The sequence below is a fragment of the Polyodon spathula genome, chromosome 3 (genome assembly GCF_017654505.1).
Source record: "Polyodon spathula isolate WHYD16114869_AA chromosome 3, ASM1765450v1, whole genome shotgun sequence".
In the NCBI taxonomy this organism is placed as follows: Eukaryota; Metazoa; Chordata; class Actinopteri; order Acipenseriformes; family Polyodontidae; genus Polyodon; species Polyodon spathula.
In genome coordinates this window covers 1,389,482-1,403,800 of record NC_054536.1, presented here as the reverse complement: position 1 = coordinate 1,403,800, position 14,319 = coordinate 1,389,482, and the positions used below count along the sequence as shown (strand labels likewise).

Below are 14,319 nucleotides of genomic sequence, written 5' to 3'. Positions count from 1 at the left end.
TCCTACTCAAGGTTGTAGTTAACACGCTACACCTAATCCTATTAGAACTGTCTGGCACCATGCACAAGCCTTATTAAACGACATGGATCTGGTCGATGGTCATCCTTTTGAAATGGGCTTGGCACAGTGCAATGAACATATACATGTACAGGACAATGTTTTACAGAGTGTGTACAGAATCCTGTCCCATGAGGTTCTATTTTATTGATCTATAGACTTGATCTTGTATCGCCCACGTCTCTCCTCTGTATTCTATTTATTTTACGTTTTAACATCTGCCACAAAGAAAATAATTGTATTGTATTGTATTGTATTGTTAGTAATGTAACACGATACAAACGTTCTCCCTTTGCACACGTGTGTTGATTTCACTGCTTGCAGTATAGGTGAGGTATTTTGTAGTTTCCTCCTGCAATTTTCTAAGACTCACTAAATCCTGCCACATCAGTTTCTCCATGGAATGAACCTCCAATTATCTCCCTAAATACATTCACAGGTATATTTCAAATCTATTTGTGCAACAAACTTTAGGTAAAATAGGCTTCTGTTTTAGTGATAGGCTGGCATGCTACACAATGTTATATTCTTTCTTAAAATAGTGTTGTGTTCTGCGCTGCTGAAATAGAGCTGTGTGTTCCACAAGCAAACATACCCCTGATCTCAAAGGATATCAATGACATTCAATGAACTGAAACATTACATTGGCAGATTAAATAACCCATCACACATGACATATCCCCTTCAGTCCTGATTCCAATTTGTATTTAATTTGTATTTATTTCCATGAAAACCCATGAGGACACAACCTCATTTTTGAGCCCGTGGCCTGAAGGGGATCTAGACAATACTATCAGTTCCAAAGAAAAGATGCCTTTTAAAATGGGCTAATGCCATTCCTTGCCACTGGAACAGTAGGGTATTGAGGCTCTTAATGGAACAGTAGTACATCACATGCAACCCCAGACAAATCCCACCACAAATAGAACACAGTGAAAGCCATCTCCACACAACTACAATGTGCAATTAACATTGTTAGTGTTAATCTGCTCATCCACAACAGAGGCTGACAATAAACCAGTGTTTTCTTTAAACTCTGCAAGTTGAGTTTCAATATCTCAACAGAGGCTGAAATAAACCATATAGTCAATGTTGCAGTCCTTACTTTGCATGTTGAGTTTCAATATCTCATAGCTTGGCATATTTACTAGGCTGCTGAGATGGAAATAAGACTCCTATGCACTGCATGTTTTACTACTAACTTGATTAGGCACAGTGTATAGGTAACAAGCTAAGTTGTGTCTTATTAAACTCAAAGAAAAACCACGAATGGATCAAACTGCTATGAAACAGGAGTCTTATTTCCATCCCTGGGGTGGATGACAAGACACAGAATGTATTGATGGACAGACTCAATGCTAGGTTTTCTCCAAGTGGTAATAGCCAAAAGGTGCGTCCCTTATCTGGGTTAGCTGTAGGGTGGATGAAGAATCCTACTAAAAGATCTGCAGTGGCAGTGGCCCAAATCAGATAATTCTGAAGTAATTATTCTGTACTGCTGTGCAATGCTAGTCAGCATGGTCCGTGTGAATGTGTGAGTTATGTAGAGTACAGTATATGTACTGTCATTAACAACCCAAACAACACAACGTCACTGTGATTGCAATCTGAATGAATTGTGTTTGCAAATGGGATTCTGTGCAGTTTAACGTATTCTTCTATATACTACTGTGCAGGTGGCCGTGAGAGTGCTGGAGCCCCTGGTCTCCAGTGCATTATGAAGCATATAGTGGGACCCAGATTAAGAGCGTGAAACTGATTTCTTGTGAAGGGAATCAATTGAGAATCAAGTTCTGCTACATGTGTTCACTGTGTCTGATGCTTAAAGTGTATCTTAAGCTTCATATCTGAATGCAGGCTTTGCTTTTAAAAAGTTACTGTAATGTATCACTACAATGATAAGATAGCACATTGCCCCTAGGGGCTGTATGTATGTGTGTACTGTACAGTGTGATAATGCAGTGTGTATTGGGGTTTGTTTCCTTGCCAGCACCTGCTGTGGATGGTTTTATATATACAGTTTACCATGCAAACTCTGCTAACTGCTCATAATGGCCATGCCGCTTATTTGTTAAACACTAAGGCTGAATGAAACCTGCTCACAGATAACACTGATGAGTCATGTCTGCATAACAGACAACATCCCTCAGAAAAAATGAACACAATTAATAGATTTTACACTTCTGATTTGATAGGGGTTTCCAATAGCTCAAATAGATTTTTATTTAGTTACAAATTGACTACAGTACACTATTCCACATATATATATATATATATATATATATATATATATATATATATATATATATATATATATATATATATATATATATATATATATAAAAAATGTGGAACAGTGCACTGTAGTCAATTTTATTTTTATTTATTTAATTTTTTATTGAATAAAATCCAATCACAGAACAAGTTCAGCCACAGCAGCCAGTCTCTAAGTCCTATATGAATGATGAGGGATACCAGGACAACATCAGCATGTTTTTTTATTTTATTTCTTTGAGGGTTTTTTTTTCCTTTTTCCTTTATAAGTGTTATTCTATTCACAGGTCTCATTTCCCACACCTCTTTGCATTCCCAGCTCACAATCTACTTGATTACTTTTCTACGATGAATCAGTAAGGAGATGCCGTGTGGTTTATTGTTTAATGGCAGCCTTAGTGTTTAATGCCGTCCTCACCTGGAATGACAGAGATAGTTTTCAGGGCTCGCAGTACTCTGAACGTTCTTAAGGCTGAGACATTGCCCAGGTCCACAAACTCAGTAACATATCTGCAACAAGCGAGAGCCACATACAGACAATGACAAAGCAGCATGAATCAAGCCAGCACAGTGGGGTGGAGAACGTGAAGCATCTGAGACAGAGCGAGAGAAAGAGCGCTCTACTTTCATATTACAGCCTGCTTCAACAGATTGGGATTCCTTACCTGGGATTACTGAAACCGTTTTCAAAGCTCTCAGGACTCTGAAAGTTCGAAGAGCTGAAACATTGCCTAGGTTTACAAACTCTGTTACATACCTGCAGGATCAAATCACAGTTATTTTTAAGTGCAACAAGAAGAAAACATGTTTTGCTATTCCTATCCTTGTTCTCATGTCGCTGGTGGTGCAGACCACTCAGCAAGCATTCCGGCTCTTTGAAGAACATCTCCTGCACAGATCTCCCATGTTAAGGGTTAAGACATCTTTGACGCTGTGCTCCTGCCTTGTATCTGAAAATGCGCAGAGCAGATCACGCATTTCAGACAGAACTGATTTCCTTTCATAAGGACATTTCATCCGGTAGGACCATTTCACTGATTGAATTTGTGAAAATAATAACCAGGGTGACTAGAATGGGGCGGCTGCAGATCGGAACTGATGTAATCTTATTCTTCTGCAGTACTGCTGCCTTTCTGCTTCTCTTATTAATCAAAGGCAACAGTCCAAAAGGATCTCTTCTATTGAATATCAGAACTCTTTTACAGTGGATGACAATAATGCAGCTTCACCCAGAACAAGTGAATACCGGATGGGTTTCTACGATCAGGCAATTGCCTTTTACTGTAGAAGTGATTTGTAATAAAATTACAGTGACCAGGCCTGAAACCAGGAGATGTTCTGCTAATGAGTCTTAATGCTGTATCAATACAGTGATCACAGCTGAGGATTTTTCACGTTAACAAGTCATAGGCCCTGTAAAGAATGCATTAAGAAATAACAAATTTGATTTCAGAGCTTCTATAACAGCTCTATACTGTGCATTCAGAGCTTGCTGTAACAGCTGTGCATTCAGAGCTTGCTGTAACTGTGCATTCAGAGCTTGCTGTAACAGCTCTATACTGTGCATTCAGAGCTTGCTGTAACAGCTCTATACTGTGCATTCAGAGCTTGCTGTAACAGCTCTATACTGTGCATTCAGAGCTTGCTGTAACAGCTCTATACTGTGCATTCAGAGCTTGCTGTAACAGCTCTATACTGTGCATTCAGAGCTTGCTGTAACAGCTCTATACTGTGCATTCAGAGCTTGCTGTAACAGCTCTATACTGTGCATTCAGAGCTTGCTGTAACAGCTCTATACTGTGCATTCAGAGCTTGCTGTAACAGCTCTATACTGTGCATTCAGAGCTTGCTGTAACAGCTCTATACTGTGCATTCAGAGCTTGCTGTAACAGCTGTAAGAGCTTGCTGTAGCTCTATACTGTGCATTCAGAGCTTGCTGTAACAGCTCTATACTGTAAAGTAGCTTCAGATATTTCTGTTACAAGTTGCAATTGCTCTGAGCAGTCTGTGGCATTGTTGCTTCTTCTTTAGCTATTTTCTCTAACATGTCTATACAGTATTTCAGTGTTTATTTTTATTGCTACACTGCAGGAGATGTTCAGAAAGACTCTGGCATTGTGGTTTCAGTTTCCACTCACAATATAATAGATCAGGTTAGTCCTGTACATGCACTGCTAATAAGCTTGAAGCAAAGAATCCCAATCTATTCAACTTCTTTGATAAAGTACTACTATCTACCACGACTACTGCTAACTCAACTACTGCTACTTATATTAATAATATACACCCAGAGAGCCACTGAGGAATACTGGTCACATGACAAAACACAAGCCTTGTTTTGTTCATAGCACATGGAAACAGAATATTCAGCCACATTAGAGTAATGACTGGACAAAACATATCTGCCTTTCCTGAAAAAGTTAATAACACAGAAATATGACAGGATATCAAACAATACAAAACCAATGATGGTGTACTGAGCAGAAGAGGAGGCTCACACATTACAGCAGGAGGCTTCCCTGCAGATACTGTTTATCACAAGTCATCCTCATGTCTCAGAAGCCCTGTACGCTCCCAGGAGAAGCCTTTACACAGCCTCCTTGACAACAAACTACATCCCTGTCAGCTATTCAATGAACTAGTGAACCCTTTACATATATACAGTATATATATATATATATATATATATATATATATATATATATATATATATATATATAGAGAGAGAGAGAGAGAGAGAGAGAGAGAGAGAGAGAGAGAGAGAGAGAGAGAGAGAGAGAGAGAGAGTTTAAAAAGAAAATCACAAAAACAGCCACTTCCTTTTACATTTTATACAACAGGATTCATTTAAAGTGCTTTTAAGGTTGTGTTTTTTTCTCTTTAGTTTGGTTTTGCTATGCTGTATATTTAAATTTATCTCAGAAATGACTCAAGTGGATTTCAAGTTAGATAATAAACACTTGATGTCTGGGCCTGGAGGAATTGAGAGCTGGAAACATGAAGGCAGTTGGAAAGCCTCGCTCTTTTTCTAGCACTCAGGATGCTAAGAGGGTGACCGCTGGCTTCAGTTTACACAAACCACTCCCAATCTGAGGGCAAGGGCTTCAAGCAATGGAAGCGGGGCTTGATAGAGTCATAGGCATGCACACACCTCTTTAGAATGAAGTAATGAACCCGTTCAATTCTGCCTCATCTTAACAAATCACATTGGAATATTCTGAAAAACATGTTGTTTTGTCCTGTTCGCATGTATACTCAAAAAAAGGAAGCTGTTCTTCAGCTCAACAAAAATGATGCAGGACTGAATGGGTTAAATAGTTAAGAAGAGGTAACATCAATTTTATTAATTGTTTGCAATAATCAAAAACAAAAACACAAAAAAAATCTTAAAAAGAACAATAATAATAATAATACTAATAATAATAATAATAATAATAATAATAATAATAATAATAATAATAATAATAATAATAATCACACCACAATTTATTTTGGCTTTTACTGTATGTTGGGTCCCAACAGAATTTGGCACCATTCATTTAAGTTGTTAAGACAAGCCTATTGGACCCTTTCCAAGGTTCTGTCTGGATATGCTGCTGAGATCACAAATAACACTATCTCTCAGCTGAGCTGCCTTCATGTATCAGAGCTCCGTTTTACACCAACCTATCATTCTTTGGTGTACATGCACACTAGTTTATGTGAATGCTATCGTTTTTTCAGAAAGCAGACTACAGTTTGTTTGTATAAATGCCATAGGTAGCAGACCCCTCTACTCATTTGAAGGCGTTCCTGATATGGTAGAAGGTAGTACAACAGAGATTAAGGGATTTGTCTTTCATTTTATATGCTCAATGCTGATAATATTTTACAGGACATGTCAATAGAGTTTTTTTTTTAATATATATTTGAACAAAGTGTTTAATTTCATAAAATTCTAAAATATGTCAAATGAATATAGGGCACAACACTAATAATGAGTTTTCAAAAGCTGTACAAGGGCTGTTTGAATGACCTTAACCACAACCTCGTCAATGCCACATGCTTTTGACTAGCGCTGAAGCATGGATAGTGTTATAATTGACAGTATTCATTTGTTTTAAAATCCATGTTAACAATGAACACAGAGGTTGCATGCTATGATAATAGCGGCATTATAATTCCTGAAAACAATTCCACGTGACCCTGTCCTTTTCTTTATGAAACTGTCAGCTTTGAACACGCTGGTCCCGTGCAGTAAGCTTTGTTTCTCAACACACAACATTCTTAAAAAGAAAGCAAAGTCCTCTGAAAGAATTCAAAGTGGTCAAGAAACAGGACAAAACAATTCCCATGAAAGCACTTGGGATACAGTTCTAGGAACAGGAGGACAATAAAGGGAAGGGGTGGGGTAGCTGACTTCACTCTGGGGATCAGATACTTACGCCATGAGAATAACACTGAAATCCAACCAATTCCATGGGTCTCGCAGGAAGGTAAAGTGGCCAATGCAGAATCCTCTCGCCAGGATTTTTATCATGGATTCAAAAGTGTAAATGCCAGTGAAAGTGTACCTGAGTGGAGTGTTTAAAAGATTGAGAGCATTAGCAGTCAATGGAATGGGAGTGATGAGGCGCATTCAACCCACTCTTCTGTTTGTAAATGTGGGCTGCCTCAAATATGGTACAGTGCAGGTTTATCAGGATCAGATGACACAGAAAGGTGGTAAGCATGTGTAACCATCAGCCTCATAATAATCCCGTGAATGAATGATGAATTGACAGTCATCAAGACAAGAAAGGACACTTATTTTTATATATATATATAATATATATATATATATATATATATATATATATATATATATATATATATATATATATATATATATATATATATATATATATATATATATATATATATATATATATATATATAACTATTAACAAAATATATATCACATTGTAGCCAGGTTGATGGAGGGAGATGATAAATGGAGCATTCTGATTCTCATTATTTTATTTTGTATTTTTTTCATTTGCTTGTTAATTTGTTTATAAGTGATCAATGTACCTCTCAACCCTTCTTGATCCTAAAATTGCTGTTTGAGATTCTTAAAATTCACATGTGAGCTAAAATATTTTCTTATTCAATAGAAATCAAACCCCTTCAGTTTTACAGGGCCATATTGTGCTGTTTTTTTCTTAATTACATTTTCTCCAAAACTGGCATACTACACCCCCTCCCCGGAGCCATTACCGTCTTCAATTCAATAGGACGACGTGGTAAGCACTGAACAGCATTCTCTCACAGCAGCTTTTGACACTAGGAAGTTCAACAGTACTTCTGTTTACACAGTCACAATCAACTGAACTCCAAATAGCAGCCAATGGCTGCGCACCGTGAGGTGCAATCTGTCACACGTGTTGAGAGGCACATTGTGTTCTCCTGCTGGGAGAAGGTAATGACTGACAGGGTTCCTTGCATGGTAAATACCAATGAATCCCTGCTTTTCATTTGCAATAAAAACATCTTCCAGCATCTGCTGGTAGTACACTGCCACTATAGTGCTTGGAGCTCTTCATTAAAGGTAAAAGGTACACTAACTTTTACTTGAGGCCATGCACAGTGCTTCAAGACTAAGCCTGGTGTTGAATTGTTTGACTTGCTTCAAAGTAAAGCTAGCTTCCGATGACAAATGGGCTGAATCCAAAACAGTGCAATTATCGAAATCATCTCAACAGTAGAATTGAATTACTTGGCAGATTCAATCGGGTCACTTTGAGTGCCAGGGAGAATGATAAATAGAGGACAAACAATAGTGGAGCCATTCTCCAAACACACAGATAAAGGAGAAGTAAAAACTATTGCTGTAAATTCAGATAACTGATATGTCAAACACTCAATAACACATGTTGTAATGGGACAGAAATATAAACACCTCAAATGTATTGGTTTCTCTAAATGTCCTCAGTCCAGGACTTAGTGCCGTGCCTTTTGCAAAACTAGGCACTAAATCTAAGATTGAGAACTTTGCTCATAGTTAATGAATTATTGAATTAAATAATTTATGAAACATACATATGTGTATATGAAGTGTGAAAAATTCTATATAGTGCAAGTCAGTATGTTAGTAAGTAACACTGTCATGAATTTAGCTGTGATCTACAAATCTGTTCAGAGCTAACCCTCCAGCTCCAGTATAGCCGATGCTAAGCACCCTGTATACCAAGCACTGCTCCTATCTGCCAAAATAACTTCAAATGTGTTCATTTAAAAGTTGGAATTATTATTTATGTTTTGTAAAGTGACTTGGTGAGATTTGGAAACTCACTCTCCAATTCTTTCTGAATGCAAAATGTTCTGATCACACTGTCACAGGCAGACCTCAAATTGCTTTAGGTATTTTAAAAGATCATTTGAAAATCCCAGTTGGTGTAAAATTGAAAAGTCTTGGATGAAGCTCATGTCTATTCGATACAGAATGCAATTACGATTGCCCAATCCAACTTAAAAACAATTTGATACCACTTTACATTAAGTGTCTCTAATGACTGTGTGTTTGCATAGCAGTTACATAGTAAATACATGTGTACTTACACCTAATTACCATGCTATTATGCATACCATAGTTACATAGTATATAGTTAGGTTTAGAGTCAGGGTTAGGGTTAGGGTTAGGGATAGGGATAGGGTCATTAGTACACATGTACTTAGTAAGCAGATACAATGTAAATACATAGTTTTTGGAGACACTTCATGTTTCCAGCAATTCTTGTAACACTGAAGTATCTGTTTCTAAAAAAAAAATTAATGAAAATTTTGGAAGGAGGCATAACAGTCTATTTTGTAATGAAGAGTAGAAGTATGTCATACCATGATTTCATTCAGATGTGGCATAGCAGGTGCAGTCAGCAGAGTTATGAGCTGGGTAGACTTACATTGTTAACTTACTTGCAAAGTGAGGCTCACAAGGCAAGAAACACCTGGCAAAGCTTAACATCAGGATAAATAGGGCACAGTTCAGATGTCAGTATTGTGGAAGTAAGTTTAGGGAATAGCAAAGAACAGAGAAGAATTCAGCAGAGTGCAAATGTATTAGAACACCTCAAGATGTGTCATTTCTACCATTTCTAAACCTACCTGCAGGAGAACTTACATTTCCACTCAGTAATCAACGACATAGAAGCAATAGGCACCCATGCATGAAAATCTTAGATCACTTTGTGCTGTAATTAGGCATCTTAAAAAAACTTCTAAAAAGTCTCATGAATTTTAACATTTGTGGCTATCCTTTTCTCTTCCCGTTTTGAATTAATTGCATGTGTGGCCCATTAAAGTCATCAATTTAATTTATTTATTTTATTTATTTATTTATTTTATTTATTTATTTTAATTAATTTTCCAAGATTTTCAGCTAGAGTGGTTTGATTTCATATGCACGACAAATCAAAACTACAGAAGCAATGGGGTGTTGTAATACATGTGCACACTGCTGAACTACAGAAGCAATGGGGTGTTCTAGTACATGTGCACACTGCTGAACTACAGAAGCAATGGGGTGTTGTAATACATGTGCACACTGCTTAACTACAGAAGCAATGGGGTGTTGTAATACATGTGCACACTGCTGAACTACAGAAGCAATGGGGTGTTGTAATACATGTGCACACTGCTGAACTACAGAAGCAATGGGGTGTTGTAATACATGTGCACACTGCTTAACTACAGAAGCAATGGGGTGTTGTAATACATGTGCACACTGCTGAACTACAGAAGCAATGGGGTGTTGTAATACATGTGCACACTGCTGAACTACAGAAGCAATGGGGTGTTGTAATACATGTGCACACTGCTTAACTACAGAAGCAATGGGGTGTTGTAATACATGTGCACACTGCTGAACTACAGAAGCAATGTGGTGTTCTAATACATGTGCTCACTGCTGTATATCTTTAGAAGAACAAACTGCATAAGAAAGGGAGAAATGTAAAAAGCATACTTACTCAACATACTTGGCCCAGGAATATGGTTCAGACATGGCCATGAACACACAGTTGGTCAGAATAGTGCACATTATAAACAAACTGAACAATGTGCAGGGGAGAGAGTGAAGGAAGTGTCAACAATAAAAGCATTGCAAAAACAAATCATATATACAGTATACATGGTAACACTTTACATAAAGTGCCTCTAATTACTGTGTATTTACATTGTAGTTACATAGTAAAAAAATAATTACAGTGTTATTATGCATATACAATGTGTAAATATTTTTGAATGACATAACCCTAGCCCCCTAACCCTAACCATAACCCTAAGCCCCTAACACTAACCCTAACCCTAACCCTAACCCTAACCTAACCATTTTGTGATGCAATTGTACACTTACATATATCGTGCGGAACAGTTTATACATTAAGTACATTGTAACTATGCATAATAACATTGTACTTATGTGTAAGTACTCATGTATTTAGTAAGTAACTATTATGTAAAGTGTTACCCAACATCTACACTAATATTTACACAAACAAAATTCTTAATTTAACTAATATATAGAAAGATGACTTGATAAAATCTACCAGTTAATTTGATATTTTGACCAGTATTGTGAACGCCTCTTGGTCACAGTCATGAGTAAACAGAGGAAGTATTCGCAAGTGTTAACATTTGTTTGGGTAAAGAACCCTATTTTTAACCAGCTGTTTGAAAGGCTATTAATTGATGACCATCATAGAGTAAAATGCAGTGACGTTTCCGATGACTGTGACTGAGATTTTAATGTCATCTTTATCTCAAGGTGGCTGTGTCTTCTTTATGAATGGCACTTAGTCTACAAAATGGAAAGCATGAGTCGGCTTTACTTCAGGAATATGCAATATGTGCAGATAGAGACTTTTGGAGTGACTGAAAAACCTCTGCATGGCTGTAACAGGATGCAGGATCAAATTACTGTACTCTAGACCCTTTGCTTTATAGTTGCACAGCGTGTTCAGAAAGTTGCCCTTTCCACTGGACGCCACCATCACAAGAGGACGGGTCCCCACACAGTCTGCACAGCAGGTTCTGAAGGGACATGTGAGTGACAGCTTGCAAGTCCCAGAACTAACAGGGCAGTGGTGACATGTTTCTAACCAGAACTAACAGGGCAGTGGTGACATGTTTCTAACCAGAACTAACAGGGCAGTGGTGACATGTTTCTAACCAGAACTAATGGGGCAGTGGTGAAATGTTTCTAACCAGAACTAACAGGGCAGTGGTGACATGTTTCTAACCAGAAATAACAGGGCAGTGGTGACATGTTTCTAACCAGAACTAACAGGGCAGTGGTGACATGTTTCTAACCAGAACTAATGGGGCAGTGGTGAAATGTTTCTAACCAGAACTAACAGGGCAGTGGTGACATGTTTCTAAAGCTCTTTGTTCTTATTTCATTTCAGGATTAAGAGAAGTCACGGTGATGGCATGGGCATTGCTGTGTTTAAGAGTTGGATCAGGGTTTGAAAGCTCTGCTGTGGTATAATGGAGACTCATTGCTGTGTTTAAGAGTTGGATAAGGGTTTGAAAGCACTGCTGTGGTATAATGGAGACTCATTGCTGTGTTTAAGAGTTGGATAAGGGTTTGAAAGCTCTGCTGTGGTATAATGGAGACTCATTGCTGTGTTTAAGAGTTGGATCAGGGTTTGAAAGCTTTGCTGTGGTATAATGGAGACTCATTGCTGTGTTTAAGAGTTGGATAAGGGTTTGAAAGCACTGCTGTGGTATAATGGAGACTCATTACTGTGTTTAAAAGTTGGATCAGGGTTTGAAAGCTCGGCTGTGGTATAATGGAGACTCATTGCTGTGTTTAAAAGTTGGATCAGGGTTTGAAAGCTCGGCTGTGGTATAATGGAGACTCATTGCTGTGTTTAAGAGTTGGATCAGGGTTTGAAAGCAGTGCTATGGTATAATGGAGACTCATTGCTGTGTTTATGAGTTGGATCAGGTTTTGAAAGCACTGCTGTAGTATAATGGAGACTCATTGCTGTGTTTAAAAGTTGGATCAGGGTTTGAAAGCACTGCCGTGGTAAATCCAAACACCTACAGAATCTCTCTTGTGATTCTAATTAGTCATGCCATGAGCAAAGTGTCCGTAAGACTAATATTTCTCAACACTTTGAAACACTTTATTTTTATTTTTAGCAACAGTGTGTTTTGGCTGTGATACAGCTGAGAAACAGCCATCTGAACTTAGCGTACAATGGAAAGTGACTCCCAATCAGACTTCTGAACACAAATGTCAAAGTGCTGGTCACTGGATAGGAATGTAAAAGAGGCATGTACAGTTCTATAGTGCAGCTTCCTTGGATCCCCCAGCTTTAAATTATAAACATTGAATCCTGCTTTTGCATTTATAATGGCATCTAACTGCAGTCTTTTCTTGTTATTTCAGATTTTTTGTATATAATCAAATGATATGAATGCCAATTAAATATAAATGATATATTAACTTGTACTGTAGTTATCTGATAGTGTATTAATTTGGGAACCCCTAATACAGCAGTAACATTACTGTTTGAGGGCATTGTTGTTCTTCTCTGCACTATGGGGTCATTCTTAGCTCTATTTCTGCATTGCATTTGTCGCATGTTTCTAGGTGAGTCATGGTTTGTTTTTCAACTTTCTTCCACTTAGGTGAGTGAACCTTTAATTATTATGATTATGTTTAAAATGCCTGCTTCTTTGGCAAGCTCAGCTCCCTCTTTTGATCAGCTACTACGGCAGTTCATTATAAGGGTATATGAATATGTTTTTTGATAAAGCTATTTTGTTTACAAGATAAACATTGAATAGTCAAAACGATACTGAAGACAAAGCTAGTCAGTCTCTAATATTCAGTGCAGTGATGGGTATGGAAGCGTCCGTTTGATGTACTCTAGGCGTTCCTTTTAGGAAACCATTTGGTTTGCAGTTTAAGCAATCCATAGCTGCTGACAGATGCCCTTTAACCTTTTTTAAATGTGACATGCCCCCTCTGGATCTACAACTCTTTTAGCAAATGAGACGGCTTGATTTGCTCAGGCAATGCTAAAATCTAGGGTAAGAGGTGAATGCTTGCATTTACAGGGAACATCGGCACATGCAGAAGTGAACAAACCCACTCACAGATGTTTGTAGTCCTTTAACTCTTTAAAAGGATGATGAAGAGACTATCGTTCAGTGGCCAAAATACATGGCCCATTGTGATGTCACCATTTTTAATTAACTTTGCTGTTGAATGGGATCTTTCAGGTTTTTTTTTTTTTTTTTTTTTTTTTAAGCGGGTGACGTCAACTGTACCAATATTGAGAATAAAGCACGGTAAAAACTCAATACGGTATAGTTGATGTCATGGAATACAGCAGCGCTCCGATTGGCTGAAAGATCCTCAGCAGTCTACAGTACTGTGTTTACTCATGCTGTGACATGGTCAATAACCATTTCGAACCTGGCCTTGCTTTAACAGTCCACTAATGCAAAAACATTTATATACAACACCATTATTCCGGAAATGGAAAATACATAACCTTGCAAAACTGGAATACTAAAATGTAATCCCAGACAGTATGGCATTGTAATTAACAGCTGTCACCAAAGGAATACACTCAAACCAGTTAGAGGATTTCAAACCCTTTCAATTTCTATCAATCAAGAAAAAGGATATGAATGCACTAAAACTTTAATTGAAGCTCTTCTGATTGGATGGAAAGGACTAAATATGTACAGGGCAGACGTCCCATTAAATCGGAAGATCGCCTTTCCTTTGTTCAGTACTATAAATGTCTGTGAGGAGAGAGAGAGAGAGAGAGAAAATATCTTTATACAAAACACAAAAACCGCCTGATTGTCAGGAAGTAAAAGAAATTGCTGCTTAAAGACAAGCAATTAGTGATCACCCAAGACCACTGCTTTTAGGCACTGCATGCCACCGGGAGATGTATGGTCATTCAATACTGTACTCTGTAGAGCTACTGTAAATAGAATGAC

General features: G+C 37.7%; 1 protein-coding gene across 2 annotated transcripts in view; it reads right to left on the bottom strand.

Annotated features, from left to right (window-relative positions):
* Nucleotides 1-14,319, bottom strand: part of LOC121309989 (sodium channel protein type 4 subunit alpha-like) — a 162,751-nt gene that overhangs the window by 120,058 nt on the left and 28,374 nt on the right. For both annotated transcript variants that reach the window (XM_041243181.1, XM_041243187.1), the window contains exons 3-6: nt 13,997-14,115; nt 10,317-10,406; nt 6,756-6,884; nt 2,750-2,841 (exon numbers count right to left, since the gene is read on the bottom strand). In XM_041243181.1, the coding sequence (XP_041099115.1) occupies nt 2,750-2,841; nt 6,756-6,884; nt 10,317-10,406; nt 13,997-14,115 (430 nt within the window). The remainder of the gene's footprint in view (nt 1-2,749; nt 2,842-6,755; nt 6,885-10,316; nt 10,407-13,996; nt 14,116-14,319) is intronic.